Below are 24489 nucleotides of genomic sequence, written 5' to 3' on the forward strand. Positions count from 1 at the left end.
ATAATCCAAAAGAAAGTTATTTTGATCAGATTTCTTAGACAAAGTGAATTTATAAAAACAACTCTTCTTCTGTTCACATCCCACCAGTATCTATACAAGACCGCTTATGAGAAGCAGAAGGGCCATTATATTGGATGTCGTAATGCCAAGGAAGACCCTAAACTTGTTTGGGCAGCCAGTGTGTTGAAGATGCAGAATGACAGGCTGTACAAAAAGGCCTACAATGATCATAAGGCTAAAATTTCCATCCCAGTGGACATGGTGTCCATCAATGCTGCCAAAGAAGGCCAGGCATTAGCAAGTAACGTGGACTACCGCCAATACTTGCATCAGTGGTCTTGCTTTCCTGATCAGAATGATGTGATCCAGGCCAGGAAAGCCTACGATCTGCAGAGCGATGTAAGTGAGTGCTTGTGCAGGAGCCTCAAAAAAGAGCCTGTGGGGGAGGACAATGGAGATGAACTAGTTCCCAGGAAAAGTCTTCTACACCTTTGCCTGGTCACTCCTTTTAGTGCTTGGGAAAACACTTCCCTTTAGTATTTTAACAAGCTTATTAATAGTCTGCTTTACTGCTGATTTATTCAGAAAGTTTTCATTTTCATTGTTAGTGATACTACCAAAATTCTTCTATAGATTTGTTAATATGTGCAGTGTTTGTAGTTTATTAAGCATCAGAAGACCTGTGGTCCTTCCCTACTTTTTTAGCCTGATATTTTTATCCTATTTCTGAAGAACATAATGAGTTTAAAATAAGATTAATAACCATCATATAACATAGAATAGTTTGCCTTGATGAGCTCATATCTGAGAAACAATTTTAGATGACCAATTCAAAGAACGGAATTATTTTGAGAAAAGAAGATCCAATTGAGATAAAAATTGTGGAACTGGGGATTGATTCTTAATTGTCCCTTTAAAAATATTAAAATATCACATGGTAAGTACTAAACATGAATAAAAAAGAAGAAACAAGACAAAGATCTTGACTTTACGGAATTCACAATGATAACAGAGAGAGATGTTAAAAATATCAGTTAAAAAAATGAAATTTTTGGCCCTCCCTGGTGGCGCAGCGGGTTAAAGCACTGCACTGAGAATCTAAAGCCACTTTCGCATGAGTTCGATCCCAGCCTGCCCCGGAGGTGACCACATGGCGCGGCAGACCTCTCCTGACCCGCCCGCTGCTCCCCTCAGCAGTGTAGTTCGTCCGATCTGCCTGTTCTGTTCCCCACTCTGTCTCTGGTGAAGCCTCTCACCGCCTCTGAGCCTCTGGCCTGTACCCCAGTTCTGTATGCACAAATAAATAAATCTTTAAAAAAAAATGAAATTTTTTTTTATGAAGAGTAAATCTTTAATGAAAAGTGAGTTAGGAAAAGTTTATCTGAAAAAAGTGCTGATTTGATGGGAATGTGACTGGGGGTTGGGGTTTGTGGGGATTGGCTCTGTAAGGTGGACATAGTGAGCGTTCCTACACAATATACAATATTCACAAACTGAATGAAAGCCAGTGTGGCCAACTGGTCAAAGGGAAGAGCGGATAAAATGAAGCTGGGAGAATAGGTGCTAGACCATCTGTTACCTTCAAGCCCATGTTAAGGATTTTGATCTTTATCCTAAGAATAATGGGAAGCTATAGGATGAGAAATGTGACCTCATAATTGTGACTTTTGAAATGATTATTTTGACTGCTGTATGCTTTCTAAAGAGCCCATTGTTACTGTTATTTTTTTTTTTTAAGATTTTAATTTAAGGATACAAGAACTGGGGTTTAGGCCAGAAGTGCAGAGAGGAGGGGTGTGTGTAAGAGAATTCACCCAAGATAAGAGTAGGAAGCAGAACATGCAGACCAACTGAAGTACACTGCTGAGGGGAGCAGCAGGCAGGACAGGAGAGGTCTGCTGCGCCATGTTGGTCACCTCCCTGGCTGGGGATGGAACTCTTGCTGTAGTGGCTGTGGAGAGCTTCATGGTGCTGTACTTTAACCCAATGTGCCACTGGGGAGAGCCCGACTATTTTTAAAGTCTTCACTAGTTAGAATGATTATTACTTAGTATTCAAAAATATTTTCTGTGCTTCCTCCAGAGTGCTGCCTTGTTTTGCTTTTTAGAATGTGTATAAATGCCCCAACACAAAACCCTGCCACAGATGACAAACAGTATGAAACATGTTGGCAGCTCATGGAAAGCTGCTGCCTTTTTTTACCACAAATTTCTAAAAACTGCTCCCTCTTTTGTTTTCCTCTTTAGGCGATCTACAAGGCTGACTTGGAGTGGTTGCGTGGCATTGGCTGGCTGCCTGAAGGCTCTCCCGAAGTACTGAGGGTCAAAAATGCCCAGGAGATCCTACGAGACAGTGTGTACCGGACACCTGTGGTGAACCTCAAGTACACAAGTATTGTTGACACACCTGAAGTTGTCCTTGCCAAATCCAATGCTGAAAATATAAGTATTGTAAGTTACTTTTCCCCCTCAATTTTAAAGCTGTTAGAACTAAGTGATGAGCCACTAATCTGGTAACCTATCTGTAGGATAACAATAGAACTGATGGTAGCAAAGACTGTAATAAAGTTAGCTGGGTTATTATCACTTATTAATTTTAAACAAAACCTCAAAATATTAATAAAATGTCTTAATATAGATTTTATATAAAAATTGAATAACGTATATGAAAAGATTCTGTTAAGTTTTCAACTTAATATGAAAAAAATTTATGTCAGAAAACTTGAAATTTGTGCATTGAAACTAACAGAATTAGAAATTGTAAGATAATTTTGTTATTGGTTTTTTCCATAGCCAAGGTACCGAGAACTTTGGGACAAAGATAAAACTTCAATCCACATAATGCCAGATACTCCAGAAATTAACCTTGCTAGAGCCAACGCTCTTAATGTTAGCAATGTAAGTACCACAATACATTCCCTTTCGTTTGGAAAGTTACCCAGTTGGTTTTCTATCACCACAACACTTTTAATAGCCAAAAGAGTATTTTGGTGAGTGGGGTGAGGAAGGTGCTTGCCACCAGCCCTTCCCTGAGAGTGAGACTTGAGCAAAACCCTTGCTCTGAGTCACTGGGCTGGACCAGTTACTAGTGAACCAGTATGCCAAAAAGGAGAAAATGAAAAGGACAAAAAAGATGAAAGAGGAATAAAGAGGCATATAAACAAGAAATGCAAATTAACAACAAAACTCAAAAACTCAAAATAATTCTGAGAATTCTTTGCAAGAATATGAATTGATTTTAAACCTAGAAAATTCTCCTAGAAATAATAAATTGCCAAAACTGACCTCAAGAAAAGAAGAAATTAAGGTTACTGAAAATTCCCTCTTCTCAAATGCTGGGATCAACCAGCTGTTTCACAGTATTCCTTCAGAAATTCAAAAAAAATAACAAACTACTGTAGAGTTTAATGAACATAGGAGATCCTCACAATTGCTAAGATTTATTATAGAGCATTCCACAAATATTCTATAGATTAGTAGCAATGAGGAAATCTTAAATAAAATAATTGATAAATTGGGGTCTTCCTGGTGACACAGGGATTAAAATCTCTGTGTATCAAGCTATCACCAAGCACCAGAATTCAGGCAGCATGAATTTGCTCTCCTGCCAGAGAGCTGACCTACATGGCACAACAGAGCTCTCTTGTTCAGCCCACTGCTCCCCACAGTGTTTTTCAGTAGATCCACCTGTTCTGGTCCCCACTCTGTCTCTGTTGAATCCTCTCACCCCCTGCATCTCTGGCCTATACCCCAGTTCTTGTATGCATAAAAAAAACCTTTAAAAAATCATTAATTTAATTCAGTAGTGCAAGAATATAATATGATACAAGTAGGATTCATTTAAGAGTGCCATGAGTGTTTCATATTTCAAAGCCTGTAATAAAATAAGTTTATTGAATGAAAGACAAAAATTATATACTCATCTTATTAAACATGTGTCTGATCAAATCTAATATCCATTAGCAAAATTAGAATAAGTTAACAATTTTTAATGTAACTTAAAGATAAATTTCAAAACAAAGACCAGACTAGGCTTCTCATTCAAATCAGGTATAAAACCTCATTCAGGGCCCTCCCTGGTGGCGCAGTGGGTTACAGCACTGCACTAAGACGCTTAAGCCATTTCCGCATGAGTTTGATCCCCACCTGCCATGGAGGTGACCACATGGCGTGGCAGATCTCTCCTGGCCCTCCCGCTGCTCCCCTCAGCAGTGTACTTCCTTGATATCTGCTTGTTCTGCTCCCCACTCTGTCTCTGGTGAATCCTCTCATCCACCGCTTCTCTGGCTTGTACCCCAATTCTGTATGAGTAAATAAATAAATCTTAAAAAAAAACTCATTCAAATCAGATATAAAAAATAAGGATATTCCCACCAACATCACTATTATTTAACATCTTCTAGAAGTACTAAGTGAGTGAGTTCTCTTTCAAATCAAAATAACAACATAAAAAGTAAGAATAAGGGACACATGATGAAAGGAAAAAGTAAAGATATTGTTGCAGAATAAATCAACACATGCTGGGGAACAGCAAGAGAATCACCTTAAAAATCTATTAGATGTAAAAATAAAATGTTATAAAATTAAAAAAAAATCCCAGTAGTAAAAAAAAAAAATCTATTAGATAAAATGAGAAGAAAATCCAGTTATGTGGCTAGAGACACAATTCAAGAGGCGTGCTATTTCATGGATAAAAGACTTTTGTGTGTAGTATAAATATTACTTTAGGAAAAAGATATGCCTTAGTGCAGTTCACTCTTTTGAAATTTTGATCCTTTAAAAAAATAATACAGCTTTATGAGAGAAGACTGCCAAGCAGGTTCCTCATCATGTGCCAGTCTGCACCACCAGTTTTTCCCAAGGATTGAAACAAAAAATTTTAGGGTGCAAACACATTTGGCATTTTAGGAGGGGGCCAGAATCAGTATTACAGTGCCACTTGTTCATCATGGTGTGACTGGATGAAGAGCTGGTAATCAGCATATGCTCTTTTGCTTTCTTTGGATTGATAGACATCTCTGGCAGGAGAATTTGGGAAAGTCTCATGTTAACCTTTACATGATAAATTTCTCAGCTAGGAATATCATTGATGCCATGATATTGGCATAACTAGTACTTGAAGCTGTGTCAAATGTAAAGGTATAAACTTTAGCAATTAGTGAAAATGACTTGTGTTTGGGGAAAAATCAAGCACCCAATTTGATTGCTGACCTATATATATATATATATTACAACAGATATCACCATTATTATGATAGTAATACATCCATTATTTAAAGCTCCATTATTTAAATAACAGAACTTTTTCAGAATATTTGTACATGGTTGTATAAGGTTGTCAGGCAAATTTGTGTTAAATTGATTGGTTTTATCTTCACACTGGCCACAATAAGATATTTTTATTTTGTTCTTATCAGAAAGAAAGATGAGACTTAAAAAGATTAAGGAATTTGCCCATGTTAAGACTCAAGCCCAGATAATTTTTTTAGTTCAAGTAAAAATTATACTTGACCATGTAAACAAACAAAAACATATAAGAATATAATGTAATAATATCTATAATAACAAAAAATAAAAACCAAAATAACAATGACAAGATTGAATTATATATTAATTAATACATCTAAATGTGGGGAATTATTTTTTGGACAAAAAACAATGGGTCTTTAAAATGGGTCCACCCAAAATCCACATATAATGTTGAATAAAAATAAAGAAAAGTTTTGTATAACTACAGGGACAAAATTTACATAAGCACTCGTTTTTCAGATATGCTAAAGCCATGAAACTGTCAACAGTTCCAGTTTACCCTCATTTCTGCACTATATGAGCTTCTATAATTGATGTAATTTTTTAATTATATATTTAAATTACTGGTAATTTTTAAGTTTTTCTGACATTGTCAATGCAGATTGTGTCCATTGAAATACAACCATATATTTAAAGTTATCTGAAAATCATTAACTAATTACTCTTTCAAACAAAAAAGGACTTAATAAATGGCCATTATACCCAGTTGTACTTGAGTAGGAAGATCTAACATTGCCAAACAATATGTGTTATCAGATATATGAGATCTGAGAAACAGCGATGCTGATTATCATAATGACCAAAACGATGTGATTCAGGCCAAGAAAGCCTATGACCTTTAAGTTTGGGGGAACACCCACAAATTTAAAAGTTTACAATTTTGAAGGTCACAAAAGTGAGTTGAAGAATTAAACTGAATTTATTGAATTAATGAAATTCAAATGACCCATTAATGTCAGAATCTAAATTTATCCTAGCTACTACATCAATACAAGAACCAGCTAAATGCTTTTACATAGATCATGAGAACTAAATCAAGTTTATAATTCAAATTTAAAAGAAAGAACTCCTGTCAAGTCCAGATCTTTGGAATCTAGGCAAAATTTCATATTCCAGTACAATGGTAGACAATATTTCTTCCATCTGTTCTCGCTTTTAAAATATATTTATTGCTATTGAAGTACTGCTGACCCATCCACTTTTCTTTCATTAGTTCTTGAATTCCTGAAGTTATTGGTAAATTTGGATGTAAAATAAAACCTTGATTTTTATCCTCTTCAGAAAGTTTACCGTGAAGGTTGGGATGAAGTCAAGATGAGTTGTGATGTCCGGCTGGATGCCATCCCTATCCAGGCTGCCAAGGCCTCCAGGGAGATTGCCAGTGATGTAAGCATGGCCTTGTTTAACCTCTCAGTTTTTGAAGCACATACCCTAGGTGTATCAAGAGTACCTACTGTGTTCCATCTGCCTTGTTTTCCCATCTCCAGTATAAATACAAGCTTGACCATGAGAAGCAGAAAGGACACTATGTGGGCACTCTCACAGCCCGGGATGACAACAGGATCCGCTGGGCCCTCATAGCTGGCAAGGTTCAGAATGAAAGAGAGTACAGGCTGCCATGGACCAAATGGAAGACGAAGTTCCAAAGTCCTGTGGATATGCTCTCCATCTTGCACTCTAAAAAATGTCAGACGCTGGTCAGCGATATTGATTATCGTAATTACCTTCACCAATGGACATGCATGCCAGACCAAAATGATGTGATTCAGGCCAAGAAAGCCTATGAGCTGCAAAGTGACGTGAGTGGCTGCACTTTTGGATGGACTCTTCTATCATTTTGCCATGATTGTGTCATTAAATCCTTGTATCATCACTTCATGCTTTACAATTCCAAGAATTTGACTTTGGTTATATAGTATAAGAATCACCAAAGGGTTTTAGAATTTTTGTTTCAAAAAATAGATGGTAATGTGAATATAGTTCTTCATTTCATTAGGTTAAAGATAACTGCAGTGAAGATATTTCTATAGAATTTAAATAGCAATCAACTTTTATATTATTTGCTGTCTGTGGACAGCATGATATGCTTTTTTAGTTGAGATGGTATTTAAATGGTTTCAATTAAGTTGCTAAGGTTTTTAGATCAGAAAGTTTGTGTATAGAATATAGGATATCTTTTTTTTTTTTGAAAAATGTAGCTCTGAACATATTGGAAACAGTAACCTGGATCAGAATTGAGGTTAACCCCCTTTAAGTAGAAAATATTACCTGCCTGGCTGCTTGAGTATATCAGCCCTGGGTTATATTTCTCCAACTGACCAGCAGATAAAATAAATAGGACCACATGATGAGGTTGCTGGATTCATCCTGACCTTGTTTTCATCCTGACAGGCTGTGTACAAGGCCGACTTGGAATGGTTACGTGGGATTGGGTGGATGCCAAATGACTCTGTTTCCGTCAATCATGCCAAACATGCTGCAGATATCTTCAGTGAGGTATTCCATGATTTTTATCCTCCATTCAATACAGTTCCTAAGAAACTGAATAACAAAATGCATAAACTCAAGCCAAAATGCAGTCATTTTCTATTAGCAACTGTGACAGTTTGAATTGCTGTCATGTAAGTCAGACATGAATTTCCCCAAATAATCCAGTGTTTTCCCTGGTTATGGGGACCACATACATACTACAATGTCCAGGACACTCACTAATGCTCAGAATTGTAGAAATGGAAAATTTCTTTTGTAAATAATAGCTATACTTTTGGGAGAAGTACCTCCAGTTGAAAAAAATATATTGAGTATTGTGATGTACATGATGATTTACTACATCAGTTTGCATGCTAAGCAAACCTATTACTTTAATGTCTTTGGAAAGCATAAGGAACCAACCCTTTGTTTAAAAATTATTAAGAAAATCAAATTGCCAAGAAGATGCTATTCCAATATGGAATTTAGTCTTCTATTAGTGAGGTTCCTTAAGTCTAGCATTTCTCAGCTCAAAAAGCACCAACGACTATGACTATCTAAAATATATATTCTTTCCCATAGAAAAAATATCGCACAAAGATAGAAACTCTCAACTTTACTCCTGTGGATGACAGAGTTGATTATGTGACAGCAAAACAAAGTGGTGAGATCCTAAATGATGTAAGTACATAGCTGTTGTTCTAAAATTGCCCATTCATGAAAATGTCATTCTGAGCACTTGCCCCTGCTTGCGCTCAGCTGCAAACAGTGATTCTAGCATTTGCTTGGACTTTGTTTTTAACATAAAGTTCCTTGTCTTTTGTTTTTAGATTAAATACAGGAAACATTGGAATGACACAAAATCGAAGTACACCCTCACAGAAACCCCTCTGCTACACACTGCCCAGGAGGCAGCTCGGATACTGGACCAGGTAGGATTTTGAATGGAAATGGAGGACCTGTTTATAGCTGTGGGTGATTCATGCACATGATCTTTCTCTCTTTCTGTACCCCAGATTTCACCCTTTGTTGTTCTCTGTCTTTTAGTATCTCTACAAAGAAGGCTGGGAGAAACAAAAAGCCACAGGTTACATTTTGCCTCCGGATGCAATCCCATTTGTTCATGCCCATCACTCTGGTGATGTCCAAAGCGAGGTAATTATCCTTCTGAGTGTGCCTTGCAAAGACTGGCCTTGCCATTGCAGGAACCCAGTTATGCTAAGGGATTGGGCTTCAGGGTGTTCTGTCTGTCCCTTGGAGCTGGTTGAACTTGGAGATGGCTGGTGTTACTGTGCCCTCTGGTCCCTTTTTTGGACTTAAGGTGTTCTTTTTTTTTTTCTTGTTTTCTTAAAAATTGTTTGAGTTCTTTATTTTTTCCTTCTATTTCCTGGCTTCCTTAAAAATCTCAAAGTCTTCAGATAAAATAATGCCAGAATTAGAAAAAAATTCTCTTTATTAATTAGTACTTCTCCATATTTACTCATTTAAGTGCTTTTTGTTACTTACTCTGGGTGGTAGGGGAACTGACATAAAAATCTGGGCAACTGAATTTTCTGATGTTCACAGCTCACTTTGCCTTTTATGCTTGTCAATGCTAATGGAATCTATATTCTTCTTCCCACCAGCTGAAATACAAAGCTGAACATGTAAAGCAAAAAGGTCATTATGTTGGTGTTCCAACCATGAGAGATGATCCTAAACTGGTTTGGTTTGAACATGCAGGCCAGATTCAGAATGATAGACTATATAAAGAGGACTATCATAAAACAAAGACCAAAATCAACATACCTGCTGATATGGTATCAGTCTTGGCCGCCAAACAGGGGCAGAGCCTTGTCAGTGATATTGATTACCGTAATTACCTTCACCAATGGATATGTCATCCTGACCAAAATGATGTTATTCAGGCAAGGAAGGCCTATGACCTACAAAGTGACGTAAGTGATTTTTATTTCTTAATTATCTAGAGATATACAGTGTACTCTGAGAATGATAAGCAGCTTTCTGGAAACACTAGTCTTTGAAACTTTGAGCCAAAAATATTTAGTTTGTTCTTTGAAGGGAATTAAAGTTAGATATGAAATAGAGAAAATTTGGTGGCAGTGATTGACTGACAGCTTTCCCTATTGACTGCCTTTCTGAATAACTGTCAACTTTAATTTTTTAATCTGCAATTTTTGAGCCAGATCTAGCATTAGCAACTCCATACTCATATTTACATGGAAAATAAAAAACTAATTTAAAATAATTGACTTGGATGAAAACTGAAATTGAGCTGTGATTTTGACAGTTTATAGATAATATAGTCAAGGACCCTGGAATATACCTTTCTTGCTTTGTCTAGCATTTCACTCCCCAAGGCATATATAAAGTAGTTCTTGGTAAAGAATCAAAGCAAAAGAGGTACAGAGTACTGATGAGCTACCTAAGGACCCAGAATCCCTCATACGGAGCTTTGGTAGACAGGAGAGAGAATAGGACTTAGGCCACTTGGCACTGAAACCTTAATCAAGTTTTCTGCCTGCTACCAGCAGTCCATAGGGAATAGAAATCCAAGGTTTCTTAGCCGTAACATATCAATACATTATACTCAGGTACACTGAAATGCAGACCCTTCAGAGTCTTCTCTTCTTAGAAATAGGAAGTCAAAGACTGCTCAGTACAGGTGCTGAATTTGAACATCTTGCCTCACTAGTTTCTACAGCAGAAGGACCCATTGTGGAACTAGAAGTCAGATTAACAATTCTTCTGCATTTGGGTGGGGTGGACTCAGAGAACCCAGAACCTAAGGGCAGGTATGGGGGGAGAGTAGAGATAGGCTTAGCTGAAGGGAAGCCTTCTTCTACCCCACAATACATGATTATTTGTTTAATTTTCTTTTTGTAGTCTAAAAGCCCTACACATTTCGATGTATATATATGCAAAATCCATCTAAAATTAAACCTTGGAAAAATATTTTTTATACACTCAACAGCTAAAAGCAACAACTCTCACAGCACTTACCACTGTCTACTTTGTAAATGACTCCCCCAACAATAGACTCCTTTATGCTTATACCTTAAATTATCTAGCACAGTGCCTCTTTCATAGTAACAAGCTCAAGAAATCTATCTTAGATCAACAGATGAAATTATTAAACCAATGCAATAATAGCCACGAGAAAGAATCCTTTTAAAGGTTCTGAAAAAAACTGTTTCTTCTTTACTATCCTATGTCTGAATCAATTATATCAGCATCTTATTTCTCTGCCTGCTTTCAGAATGTCTACAAAGCTGACCTGGAGTGGCTCCGAGGCATTGGCTGGATTCCCCTGGATTCTGTGGACTATGTGAGAGTCACTAAGAACCAGGAAATGGTGAATCAGGTATGCAAAGCCTGTTCTTACTTCATGCCTCAACTCTCTGTAAGGGTAGGTAGCTTGGTGGGGAAGATAGAGGCCAGACTAATTATCTCTATTTCTTTGCAGATAAAATATAAGAAAGATGCTCTTGACAACTATCCTAATTTCACAAGTGTGGTGGACCCTCCAGAGATTGTTTTAGCCAAGATTAACTCAGTCAATCAAAGTGATGTAAGTTTGCTTTGTGTAGAATGAGGCACATAGACTGTGTGGTTAGTTGACTGTCCTTGAATGGGTTTGCTTAACCACAGGTAATTGCTTATAAGAAAAAGGAGGGGATATAAATTTAGCATTGCCTTAGAGTGATGTCTTTAAAGTCACTAGTATGTGATATATTGTTAGCACTTTTAAATAATATCTATTTTTATGTCTAAATTATGCTATTTTATTTGCTAAAATGAACTGAAATTCAACCAATTGTTTTGTTCTGTAAGTGTAGGCTGATTATTATTTCTAGGTAGCTCTTATGGAAGTAAAAATATAGTCAGTTTTACTATTTAAATTAATAAATTACTAAAAAATTTAAATGGAACAATTACATTATAGTTATGAAAGATTTTGTTTTCTCTCCTTAGGTGAAATATAAAGAAACATTTAATAAAGAATTAAGGGGCAAGTATATATTTTCTCCAGATACACCACATATCACCCACTCCAAAGACATGGGAAAGCTCTATAGTACCGTAAGTTCTATTTTATGTGCTAGACACTGTTCCAAATTGAAATTCTTTTAATATTCATATCATGGCTGATTTTGTGATCAATTGAGCTTTAAGGAGATCTGTTTTTTTTGTTGTTTTATTTCAGGTAAAAAAATGTAAAGGATGCTATGTTATGTGTGTAGTGTGTGCGCATGTATACTAATAGAAAGCAATCTTTGGTAATTCCTATATGCAAATTTGTTTTCACTTTTATTACAACTACAAATATAGTTATATTCTATTGTAAATTGCCTCAGAATCTATAGATTTAGTTTGCAACAAGCCAAATGACCACCCTCTTCTTAGGTAGGCATACACATAGCTATAAATAAAGATCTAAGTCTTACTTTAAACACAATTTTGGCCTTGCTTTTACCTTTCTTTTTTTAGTAAGATTTTGAATGCAAACATCTGTTATACATATTTCTTTGTTCTAGATACTATATAAAGGCGCATGGGAAGGAACCAAGGCCTATGGTTATACCTTGGATGAACGCTATATTCCCATCGTTGGCGCCAAGCATGCTGACTTTGTGAACAGTGAGGTCAGTAGTACTTTTCATCTCAGAAGTTTCAGTCTTTATCAGGGAGCAAAGATAAGTTAGAAAACCTCAGTTATTCTCAATGTTGTCTTGTTTCACAGCTTAAATACAAAGAGACATATGAGAAGCAGAAGGGTCACTACCTGGCTGGAAAAGAAATCAGTGAATTCCCTGGCGTGGTTCATTCTTTGGATTTCCAAAAGATGAGGAGTGCGGTAAGCATATGTTCACATGAGGACTTATATACACTATCATGTCAGCCTATTCATAATCTGCCTTTGTGTCACAATTTCCCTGTGTTATAAAATAATGGGAGATTTTGAAAGGAGAAGAAAATATCCAAGTTTCATTTTTAAACTTAAGTCTATTCTAAAGGTTCTGACTTTTATTATATTGGAAATGAGACTCTAAAAGAGATTGTTCTAAATAATTTATATTTTACTTATTTTCCTCTATTTCTGCCTTCAAAAATGCTATTTAGTTGAACTACAGAAGAGATTATGAGGACACCAAAGCAAATGTTCATATCCCCAATGATATGATGAACCATGTGTTGGCTAAAAAGTGCCAGTATATCCTCAGTGACCTGGAATACCGAAACTACTTCCACCAATGGACATCTCTTCCAGAAGAACCCAACATTATAAGGGCCCGAAATGCACAAGAGATCTTGAGTGATGTAAGATGTCCTTTCTGCATCTTGCTTAGTTACAGGAGTCACTGAGCTTGCTCAGTTCTCCAAGCTCCATTTTCCCCTGTATCTATAAACCCCGCTGTATCTCAACACAAAATAGCACAAGTAACCATTCCTTGATTTGTAAGAATCCTCTCCAAGTATGGAACACCTATGTCAAATATTTAATCTCTTAATCATTATTAGACTACTAGTTACCTTGAGAGGAGGAGGTGTTATCCATAGCAGGTGGTACCTGATGTCAATAGCTGATGATGTTGGCCTTGTTCACTTCACTAACTTGTACTTTAGGACATGGCATTAAAGACCTTCCAGTTGTTGAGATGCCCACCCTCTGGCCACTAAGGACAGCCAATTAGGAAATCATCCAAATATCTTACGATAAATTCAATGAGTAATAGTCACCTTTCACTGTTCTTTCTTACAGAATGTGTATAAAGATGACTTGAATTGGCTGAAAGGCATTGGATGCTATGTTTGGGACACACCCCAGATCCTCCATGCCAAGAAATCATATGACCTACAGAGTCAGGTAAGTCAGTGTTTCTGAAGGACTAACTTACTATGGATCAGGACATCCCTTGGTGTCCCCAAGGTGGGGGGTAAAAGCCAGGCTGTATGTGTGTTCAGGTAGAGAATGCTGCTTGAAAAGCACATGATCAAAGAAAACCACATGTCCCCTGCCCAATAAAATCTTCCTGATGATTTTCTGTGGCCCTTCTTAATTTGAGTATCTCCTGTGGTTTAAGGCATTACATGTTTATAACAGAAAGCTATCTGGAAACATGAAAGTGTTCAATAGTGAACTATTTTCAAACATCTATGCCTTAGCTGACTCGAGTTAACTTGTGAGAGTAGAATACAAATGCATATTTAGACCATAGGTAGTTAGGCTTGAAGTAAAAAACAAGTATTTGGGAAATTCTGCAGCAGAAACTCAGATCTGAGAGGGCAGACTAATGGAATATTGCTATCAGGAATGGAATACAGACTCCAAAAAGACAACAAAATGAAGATCCAGACCCAGTAACTTGGGAAGCTTAACCAAAAAACCAAGATCTAGAACCACTCTTGGTTGAGAAAAACTGTTTTGATAAGCATATGGTCTGCATGATTACAGCAAAGGTGACTTTTTTATATATAATTAAATCAGAAACCCAGAAATAAAGGCATGTTTTAGTTGGTACAAACTGCTAAAACTGGTAGAGATCTATATTTAACCATTTACATGATTTTTCCCCCTTATAGATACAATACACAGCAGCTGGTAAAGAAAATCTACAAAATTACAATCTAGTGACAGATACCCCAGTTTATGTGACTGCTCTGCAAAGTGGCATTAATGCCAGTGAGGTATGTCTTCCCTATACTTCTTTTCTAAGACAAGTCTTTATTTAATTTGTACACAATTTTAAACAATAGGAAGAAATAACCCATTTTTTGGTCTTAGGTGAAATATAAAGAAAATTATCATAAAATTAAGGACAAATATACAACGGTCCTAGAAACAGTGGATCATGACAGAATCAAGAATCTGAAGAATCTATATAGCAGTGTGAGTTGAAATTTTTCTCTTATGTTGAGCTACCTTTCTCCCTTTTGGGGACCATAAAAGAATAAAAGGAATAGGCACTTTATCCAAAAAGGTGTTCTTAATATTTTTCCTGAAAGGAAACTTGAACTTCCTGAAAACTTCTCATTCAAATTATGTATCTCATTAGTTCTCTTAATTACAACTCAATAACTTCCAATTTGGATGTTGTACTGTTTCACCCAGTTGATGTAAATTCAGCAACCCCTACCTTCTTGCAGGTATACCTGCAAGAAGCACTTTTTCATTAAAGCACTTCTTTGACCTGAAACTTCTCTGGCTTCTCCAATGGCCAGCTGCTTACAGACTAACAAAGCTACTTCCCCTCTCCTCTGAACTGTTAATTTAAAATATATTTTTTAAAGATTTATTTATGCATACAGAAGTAGGGTACAGGCCAGAGGTGCAGGGCCAGTGAGAGGATTCACCAGAGACAGAGTGGGGAGCAGAACAGGCCAACTGATGAAGTACACTGCTGAGGGGAGCAGTGAGCAGGTCAGGAGAGGTCTGCAGCGCCATGTGGGTCACCTCGGGGCAGGGATCGAACTCATGCTGAAGCAGCATTAGCTTCTTAGTGCTGTGCTTTAACCCACTGCCCAGGAATAGAAACACTTTTGAGTTCCTACAAGCTACAAAAAAATAGGGAATAGATTTTTTTTAATGTTTCTGATTTTTATCCTCTGGGAATTCTTAGAATTATAGGCATGAATATTGTACCAAAAATTCAGATAACTGTCAAACTGTGATAAGTACTATGTATTGAACAAAATAATGGAAAAGAAATTGTGATCATGAAAAAAAAAAAACAGTTATTCTTTTAAGGTTCTAACTACAGAGTAGTTTATTAAGGGGTTTATTAAGGAGTGTCTGAGGACAGAAATGAAAGAATAATCCAGTACTTGGAAGCCAAACCAAAGGCATTTTTTCTTTTTTTTTTTTTTTAACCCTTACAGAACCTGTACAAGGATGCCTGGGAGAAAGTGAAAGCCACCAGCTACATCCTCCCAACCAACAGTGTGTCCATGACACATGCTAAGAACCAGAAACATATGGCCAGCATTGTAAGTCAAGTACAAATGTGACAGCCCTTCTACACATCCTGTACAGTTCCTTGCTGTCTGCTTCCATAATTTTTCTGGCAGTTCCGTATGTTTCCAAGAAGTACTTCCAGCACTCTCACAAGGCATAGTAATTACACAGCAAGTAATTCTAGGTGCCTATCACCACCAAGTCTGTGCACTTATTTATTCCTTTCAAGAGTCCAGAGAAAATCAAGGATACTTGTGGGGACACAGATGTGTCATTTTAGGTTGCCTGCCTACAGATGGTATGGATGGATATACAATTGACCCTTGAATAATGTGTGGGCTACTAGTACTGACCCCCACAAAATAGAAGATCCACCTATATCATATAGTCAGCCCTTCTTATGGGTGGGTTCTACATCCTTGGATTCAAACAGTTGGCTTTGCAGTTGTTTCAATCGTTGAATAAGGATCTTCCAATAGAAAAAAATCCACAAATAAGTGGTCCAGTTCGCACAGTTGAAAGACAAAACAGCTGTATTCTGTTTTAACCAACAGTAATAGGCATAGAAAGAAGACATGATATGTCTCCTAAAATTGACTCCTTTTCAATAGAAATATATGGGCTTTGGTACAAAAATAAGCCAGTGAATGTGAGTAACCAGTTATATCACCTTCAAATAAATGATAAAAGAGTACATCATTATCTTTGTAACTATGAAATACAGACATTTTTAAAAACCTTTTGAAATTCTGTCTTTTTAAAGGCAGAACTTTTCTTAGGCATAGACATAATTGTAAAAAAAAAAAATTCCTAAACCACATGAGCTGTTTAAATATAATGTAATGTCTTATGACATCTAACCCTGTATTTCTAAAATGTTCTCAAATAAAACCTTTTACTATAAATTTCCCTGTAACCATCATTGCAGTTCAAATAAGCGCAGTCTTCTTTCAGAAGTATTAGAAAGTTTTATCTCCTAATTGCGCACATTTTATTTTAGACTAATATTTCTTAACCCATTTTTGACTGTGATCCACACAGTCATGGTCAAATAAAAAAAATTTATATTTCACATCAACACACACACTAACTTACATAAACATACATACAAATCATTGAAGTTTATGTGAATTCTAGCATGAATGTTTTACAGAAGATTACTTCTTACTACACTAAAGACAATTTTCTCTGATTATTTAAAATCTATTGTTTATTTAAAATGATAGTGATCCAGTCTAAACTGATTTTGTTACCCTCAAATGGGTCTAGAGATGGTTAGTTTAAAAAAATATTTTAACACATTTTGCCCAGGCCCAACTGCATTTGGGACCTGCATATAGATAAGTCAAAGTAGCAAAATTTTATTTGTCAGAGGAATTTTGTACATAAGATTTAGTAAGCTCAGCAAATTTTTTTTTTAAGTTATGACAATAATTGAAGAGACAGAATCCTTAGTGAATTTTTCTTAGACCAATTAGAGAAGTTAATCCTTTAAAGGATGATTCCAACAGCATTTTTTATAAAAAAAAAAAGAAGATACTTTTGAATACTCTCTATAACAGAGCATTAGGTTAGATGCAAACACATTAGCTAATGTTCTGAAAAATTCTGATGGAAATTTTGGCTGATTTCTCATCAGTTAAAGGATTGGCTGAAAGTCTGACACAAATATTTTCTTCACTTTTTCTTAAAGTAACATGTGTCCCTTTGAGCGTCAACTGAATTATTTTTCTACCGCTAGGTGATTGGGTCTTAGTCTCTGTGAGGGGCTTACCTCTAGATTATGAAATCATGGAGCATTAATAAGTAGGCAATATGGCTTAAGACCTAAAAGTTTTTCTATCAAAATTGGTTGCAGTGTATATTTTGAAAACCTTTTTGAAACCACAATACAAGGATTGTGTCTCTTAAGCACCAGATTGTCAGTTTTGAAAAACAAAGACACTCCTGAGCACATTTCTCATTTTTCATGTAGAGCTAAGAAAAACAATGCTATTAACACACAATGAGACTATTTTAATATTGCATAAGCTATAAAATGTGTTCACTGAGTAGGAATAGAAGTACAAGCACACGTATAGGAACTTTTAAAATGGCAAAACTTTATATCTTTCTATCATTAAAAATGTACTTTCAGATATAAAGTGATTTAAAACTCAGGATCACTGTGAGGGAGGCATGAGTGCTGTGTCTCTACCTGTGTACAGATGAGGAGATAAGATCAGGAAATGACCTGGAGTTGGTTGGAGTGCAGAGTTGGGTCCTTCCCATTAAATCTCATACTGTTTAAACACAATAATCCATTTCTCTTCAAAACTGTGCTTCTTTCTTTGTACACTCTCTCTATAGATCAAATATCGGGAGGAATATGAAAAGTTCAAAGCTCTTTATACTTTACCAAAAAGTGTTGAAGATGATCCAAACACAGCCCGGTGTCTCAGAGTTGGCAAATTAAACATTGATGTAAGTAATCCCAAAGATCTTCCTTTGAATTGAAGTAAAGTAAAATAACCATGCTTTACAAATTGGAACATTTCTATTAAGCAATGCATATAGCCCAGATTTGGCACATATGAAGAAGCTTAAGTTTCATTTCTACCCATTGTGCTTCCCCCTCCCAACTCTCCCTTCTCTATCTCCATCCAACACCACCATCAAATCTATAAAAATTATCAGAAAAGTCCAGTTCCAACCCTGTCCCCAGATAATTGCTGGCTTCACTAGGGTATAAGAGAGGCATGTGTGGCCATCATGCCCTACAGAGTTGCTTGTATAACTGGCATTTTGTTTTAACATCACAGCGTCTATACAGATCAGTTTATGAAAACAACAAGATGAAAATCCACATCGTGCCCGACATGGTAGAAATGGTTACTGCTAAGGATTCTCAGAAGAAAGTCAGTGAAGTTGATTACCGCCTGCATCTCCATGAGTGGATTTGCCACCCTGACTTGCAAATCAATGATCACGTGAGGAGAGTCACCGATCAGATCAGTGATGTAAGTCCATTGTTTATAGGGACCCTTCCTCATCTGTGTGCTCTCCCTGTAGAGAAGCAGACCGCTTATTTCTTCACGTCAGCCTTTTCCAGGATTGCTTTCCTGTTTACCCATGGGTCTGATTGGATATCAGAGCTGTCACTGGAAGCAGGGTTCTGTGTACCTACATGTCCATGGTACCCTTGGCCTTGTTACATAATGTCTTTGCCTCTTATTCCACAAAGACTTCCTAGGTTCAGCCTTGCCCTGGGCTTTGTTATTAAAGTTATGCTCCAACCTTATTTTTCTATTCATCACCATCTGTTGCAATTCTCTAGATTGTGTACAAGGATGACCTCAATTGGCTGAAAGGCATTGGTTGCTATGTCTGGGACACTCCTGAAATTCTCCATGCCAAACATGCTTATGATCTTCGCAATGATGTGAGTCTGCCTTCTTTTGTTTTTGTTTAGTATATTTCCTTTTCTATTTAGTCTAGAGTTGAAGGGTTTTTATGAAGTACAAACATTGTCATGGTCTGTGTCTTAAGTGGTGTTGAGGATGGTGAGCCTGGAGAAAGATGGTAAGGAACAGAGAGCAGTCATCTCTCAGGAATGCCTTTGGCATGCCTATTAAACTTGCAGTCAGGCTGTATTGTTAGCCTCTAATAGAAAAGAAATGCTGGCTCTTCTTTCCACCTATTAGGCTATTTTGGTTATATTTATGAGCACATAATACACATTTTGGGAAAATCTCATTTGTATGTGGCTCAGACATTATCTATTTGCAAACAGGATGTGCTAGGAAAATTAATATTGTCATTAAGATTTCAGTAAGAAAGTTGAACTATTCTGTTAGAGTAGTTGTCAGACCTCCTAGGAGACTCTAGAAGCTCTACTTGATCATAAGCATTGATTATGCTGATTGTCAACAAATTTAAATACATCCTGATTTGTTAAACAAGTGCTAATGAATGTAAGTGCCAATATAATAAGTTAAAAAGCAACTGAACTCTTTTTGAAAAACAGAAATTTCCAAAATGGTGAGTGGTTTATCAGAATTTCCTTTTCTTCCTTTCTGCAGATTAAGTACAAAGCTCATGTACAGAAAACAAGGAATGACTACAAGCTGGTCACTGATACACCTGTCTATGTCCAGGCTGTCAAAAGTGGGAAACAACTGAGTGATGTAAGTGCAACTGGGGAGATTACTGTGGAGAGTAAAGAAGACAGAGCCACCTCTAAGTCTGTGTAATACTTGGTGTTTTAGAGCTTCCAGAGTTGTTTGAATCTTATGCCCAGAACAATGGTTTATGCCTCACTCTCTAGGCTTTCTAATAAATTAGCATGAACTACGGTAGACTTAGAAGGAAGCAGGCTTCAAAGTTAAAGATATGGATGGAGTCCAGCCTCTATCACCCATAAACTGTGAGGTTTGGGGAGAACATTAATTCCTATAAACTTCAGTGTTGTTATATGGACATACGGACAATGGGGGGACATGTGGAAAGCACACACCACATGCCAGATGGGAGTGGGCAGAACAGACAAAAGGCTCCTCACTTCTTTATTGACCCCACAGTTAATAAAAGTAAATATTAAATCCCATCAGTGAGTTAGAGTATCATGACCTATTGTTTTTTGGACTCAGTGCTGAACTCTTCCTATGCTTGAGTTGTCTCCTCTACTTATTTCTCAATGTGAGGTCCACATCCTGGCTCTGATCCTACTGGACAAGGCACACCAATATAGGGTTGTCAGAAAAATCATGGTATATATTTTCTGTTTTTCAAGCAGAAATGCATCATGACTTTTTTGACAACACAATACATCAGATAGAGTTCTCAAGGCAGGGGAGAGCAGGATGCTTGTTTTTAAAAAGGGAGTTGGGTTTCCATTTACTTGGCTTCTTGCCAGCAATGCTGTTGCAGTTTCATCAACTCAGTCTTCCTCTTTACTCTCCAGGCTGTCTACCACTATGACTACGTGCGCAGTGTCAGAGGCAAAGTGGCTCCAACTACAAAAACAGTGGATCTGGACCGGGCCCTTCATGCATACAAGCTGCAGAGTGAGGTAAGCTCTGACGACTGGGCAGAAATTCAGAGGGCCTGGCCATTGTGCCTGTAGAAGCAACCTCAGCTTGGCCATCCTCTGAGCCTAGCATTGAAAACTGAAAACACTCTTCTCTTCACATGAGTTGAAAAAACAAAGCAAAATCTAGCATAGCTTGGCTTCCCTCTTGGCTGGCAGGATCCTTTTATCAACAGTTAATCCAGTACTGGGCATTTTTGGAGCAAAGTTTACAAATTACAAAGAAGAGAGACAGTCTTATCTCTGCTGTCAAAAAAACCATAAATCAAAATGACAAAACAGGACATATAGTCATAAAAGATGATTAACAGTAGACAATAAAGTTAGAAATTGCTATAGGACTTTAGAAAAAATGAAACAGGATTCTACTCATGCATTCAATGGCCACAATATTACCTGGGGGTGCTACTAATTGAGATTAGTCTCAATCGCTAATGCTACTCTTCTGCATTGAAGTTTAAAGCCAGTTTTTAAATATTTTAAGAGCTCCCCTGAAAGACAGACAGAGATTCCTTTCCTTCTTCTGCCAGGGTTGTGAGTACCCTGAACTCTTCACAGCCTAGTCTCTTCACAGAGAACATGTTATGGGCAGGAGGGGATTCCAAAGATGTACCTTGTAATTACAACAGTCTCAGCATGGGTGATTGCTGAATACACCTAAAAGTGGGGTAAAAAACCAACGTGGAAGTTGTTTACCCATATTCTCTTTCTTTTCAAATTCTTATAGATGCCATGCCATCACCTGAGCATATAGAAGACTTTTTTTCCTTCTCTAAAATTACTTTTTCCAAAACAATAGGTCAAGAGTGATCTGACATTGCCTGACTACTAGAATTTAATTTTTATGAAATCAATTCAGTGAGCAGAACTACATTAAATAGTTAATCAGTAACCTAATTTGAGCTTCATGTGACATGTTGAAAACTCAGGCAGTTATGTAGCTGTCTTTGAATCTGCTCCTCCTCATTCCTGCAGAATCTGTACCGAAGGCCTGGCCTGCGCTACCTGCCCACAGGATATAGGCTTCCAGTTGATACACCACACTTCAAACATACCAAAGACACCCAATACATGAGCAGTTATGTAAGTACTGTCTTTCTTGTTAAGATGGGGTCTGAAGTGGGAGTGGCCCTCAATTCATGAATACCCTACTTTCACCAGCACTCCTCAATCACATCCTGAAGTTTCAACAAGCTATAATGATGGGGGCAATGGAGAGGAGACAGTGGATGTTATAGGGGTGCTGTACACAGTTGCTGTGCAACTCCTGCAGTCAGCAGTACCTGAGAAGTCCAGTGGACTAGGATAGGACTTTCATGGCATTGCATCTACCTGAGTCCTTCATAGTGCCTGAGAGCTCATGAGCATGGTCATCCTCCCCACAGCGCAGAAGTCTCCTGAGCTATCCCAAGCTGTACACTGGAAATGCGTATGTGCTATGTGGCAGTAGCACTGCCTTCCTTCTGCAGTTTCCTTTCCTCACTGTAGATGATTTAACATCAGTGTTCGTACTTTGAAAAGAAAAAACTTCTTCCCTAGATGTTGTTCTGATACTTTCCTTACTACTTACCCTCTGTGTGAGACCTTGTCATGGAAAGACCAGAAAACTCACTAAGGTTTTAGCTCCCTGATTTGGAAGATTAGGAGTCAATCTCATTTACCTCATAGGCAAGGTATAGAGAAACTTTGACTTACCTGGTAACCATAACCTACAGGCCACATTCCATACCAAATATCAGCTGAAGTATAAGCTCTTCCTTCCATAATGTCCTGCAGAGTCCTGGGACTCAAACCTGCTGGTCAGGCAAAGCCAAATAGCCAATATCCCAATATGTTTTTGATGATCTGACTTACTTTTAAAGTCAGTTCCGAAGTCACTCATCAGTGTTTAAGTATTCTTGTTTCCTTGCATTTCCTAATTACCTAGCCATATTGGAGTTAAAGAGATTTTCTTACATTTTGCATACTTGCCTAGTGAGTTTTCATCGAGGTGACATTCATTATTTTCCCTCTCTGAACCTGAGTTTGTTCATAAACAATAATTTTCAAGACTTGGATGACTATCAAAATTTTGCCAATGGCTACCTATGCTTAATACTTAAGAGTACTTTTCAGATGAAAGTGATGGTTCTTTTCTGTTTGAGAATTATGATGCTGCTCTGTGCTTATGTGCTATTGATCTCACTCTAACTTTGCTTTTGCAGTTCAAGTACAAAGAAGCTTATGAACACATCAAGGCAAATGGGTACACTCTTGGCCCCAATGATGTTCCATTTGTCAATGTCCGGAGAGTCAATAATGTCACCAGTGAGGTACTGTGCATTCTGATTGTAGGGGAATATTGAGCTTCAAAGACTATGAATTTGTTTGAAGTGCATTAAAAATTTATTTTCATTTAACTGTAAATTTACACATCAGCAAGGATTAAGGGGATTCTTTTTGGTACCATTTTGATACTGATATCCTTTGACAAAGTTTTTTATACCTGGTAATATCATTGGAAACTCAGGTCCACTAAAATGCAAATTAATTCCTTCTTTTGATATTTGTTTTCATTTGACTCATGGCCCTGCTTTCTACATTCATTATTTGTAGGAATAATGCTCAGCTATCTAATAGAAATTCTGGAGACTGTGCTCAGAATTCTTCAGCAAAAAAAAAGAAAAACCTTTTTCTCCTTTTCCCCCACTCACAATCACTTGCTGTATCTTTAGTCTTCTCTTTTATGGCTCTTTATGTCAAGTATTTATAGCCAATTAGAAATAGATTTCCTATCAGTCCCGCACTAAACACCTGGAATGGCTTTTTATTCAATTTAGAGATTGTATCGACAGTTGTACCACAAACTGAAAGACAAGATTCACACAACTCCAGACACACCTGAAATCCGCCAAGTCAAGAAGACACAAGAGGCTGTCAGTGAGGTTGGTATTTTTTAGGAGAAAACACAAGCCGTAGAATACAGGTACAAATTCGCCACTTGGTCTCTAATATGTGTGTTTCTGGACTTTTCTTCAGTTGATCTACAAATCAGACTTCTTCAAGATGCAGGGTCACCTGATCTCACTGCCATACACACCACAAGTGATCCATTGTCGCTACGTGGGAGACATCACCAGTGATGTAAGCATACCTGGGGTCTTTCTAAAAGACTCTTACCAAGAGACAGCCTTCTTTTTAAGTATTTCTAAACAATTTGGAAATGAAATAGTGTAGTAGTAGAACCCCACATTTCTCCAGCTATGGAAATGCTAAAAGGACCACTAAGAAATATGAGAAGGACTGAGCACACTACAAGTTCGCAGGCAACCCCAAATCATTATCAGCTCTTTACTCTGAGTGGCTTTGTACCAGGTCACATTTAGTTTTTCCTTGATCATCCCAATGGTAGCAACACCCTGTTGTCAATTGTTTTTCTCCTTGGATGTTTCCTTCTTCTAAAAGACCATTACCTGCAATCTATATTAGTATAGTATACTACTCACAATACAGTAGTCTTCTCGCCTCAGCTCAGGGTTAGAGATTTAAGTTTATTTTTTGTTTTTTAAAGATTTATTTATTTATTCATCAGAACTGGGGTGTAGGCCAGAGATGGAGGGTCAGAGGATTCACCAGAGACAGAGTGGGGAGCAGAACAGGCAGATCAATGAAGTACACTGCTGAGGGGAGCAGCGGGCGGGCCAGGA

General features: G+C 37.3%; 1 protein-coding gene across 1 annotated transcript in view; it reads left to right on the top strand.

Annotated features, from left to right (window-relative positions):
* NEB (nebulin) overlaps nucleotides 1–24489 on the top strand; it is a 183818-nt gene that overhangs the window by 113652 nt on the left and 45677 nt on the right. Inside the window, exons 77-104 of the mRNA XM_004674880.2 lie at nucleotides 2247–2450; nucleotides 2793–2897; nucleotides 6591–6695; nucleotides 6797–7108; nucleotides 7701–7805; nucleotides 8361–8459; nucleotides 8609–8710; nucleotides 8826–8933; nucleotides 9404–9715; nucleotides 11038–11142; nucleotides 11245–11349; nucleotides 11754–11861; nucleotides 12317–12424; nucleotides 12523–12636; nucleotides 12903–13100; nucleotides 13543–13647; nucleotides 14364–14468; nucleotides 14566–14670; nucleotides 15660–15767; nucleotides 18085–18198; nucleotides 18537–18734; nucleotides 19052–19156; nucleotides 19797–19901; nucleotides 20678–20785; nucleotides 21779–21886; nucleotides 23008–23115; nucleotides 23623–23727; nucleotides 23822–23926. Coding sequence (XP_004674937.1) covers nucleotides 2247–2450; nucleotides 2793–2897; nucleotides 6591–6695; nucleotides 6797–7108; nucleotides 7701–7805; nucleotides 8361–8459; nucleotides 8609–8710; nucleotides 8826–8933; nucleotides 9404–9715; nucleotides 11038–11142; nucleotides 11245–11349; nucleotides 11754–11861; nucleotides 12317–12424; nucleotides 12523–12636; nucleotides 12903–13100; nucleotides 13543–13647; nucleotides 14364–14468; nucleotides 14566–14670; nucleotides 15660–15767; nucleotides 18085–18198; nucleotides 18537–18734; nucleotides 19052–19156; nucleotides 19797–19901; nucleotides 20678–20785; nucleotides 21779–21886; nucleotides 23008–23115; nucleotides 23623–23727; nucleotides 23822–23926 — 3669 coding nt within the window. The remainder of the gene's footprint in view (nucleotides 1–2246; nucleotides 2451–2792; nucleotides 2898–6590; nucleotides 6696–6796; nucleotides 7109–7700; nucleotides 7806–8360; nucleotides 8460–8608; nucleotides 8711–8825; nucleotides 8934–9403; nucleotides 9716–11037; nucleotides 11143–11244; nucleotides 11350–11753; nucleotides 11862–12316; nucleotides 12425–12522; nucleotides 12637–12902; nucleotides 13101–13542; nucleotides 13648–14363; nucleotides 14469–14565; nucleotides 14671–15659; nucleotides 15768–18084; nucleotides 18199–18536; nucleotides 18735–19051; nucleotides 19157–19796; nucleotides 19902–20677; nucleotides 20786–21778; nucleotides 21887–23007; nucleotides 23116–23622; nucleotides 23728–23821; nucleotides 23927–24489) is intronic.

This window comes from Condylura cristata, unplaced genomic scaffold, assembly GCF_000260355.1.
Source record: "Condylura cristata isolate star-nosed mole 26May11 unplaced genomic scaffold, ConCri1.0 scaffold00002, whole genome shotgun sequence".
NCBI lineage: Eukaryota > Metazoa > Chordata > Mammalia > Eulipotyphla > Talpidae > Condylura > Condylura cristata.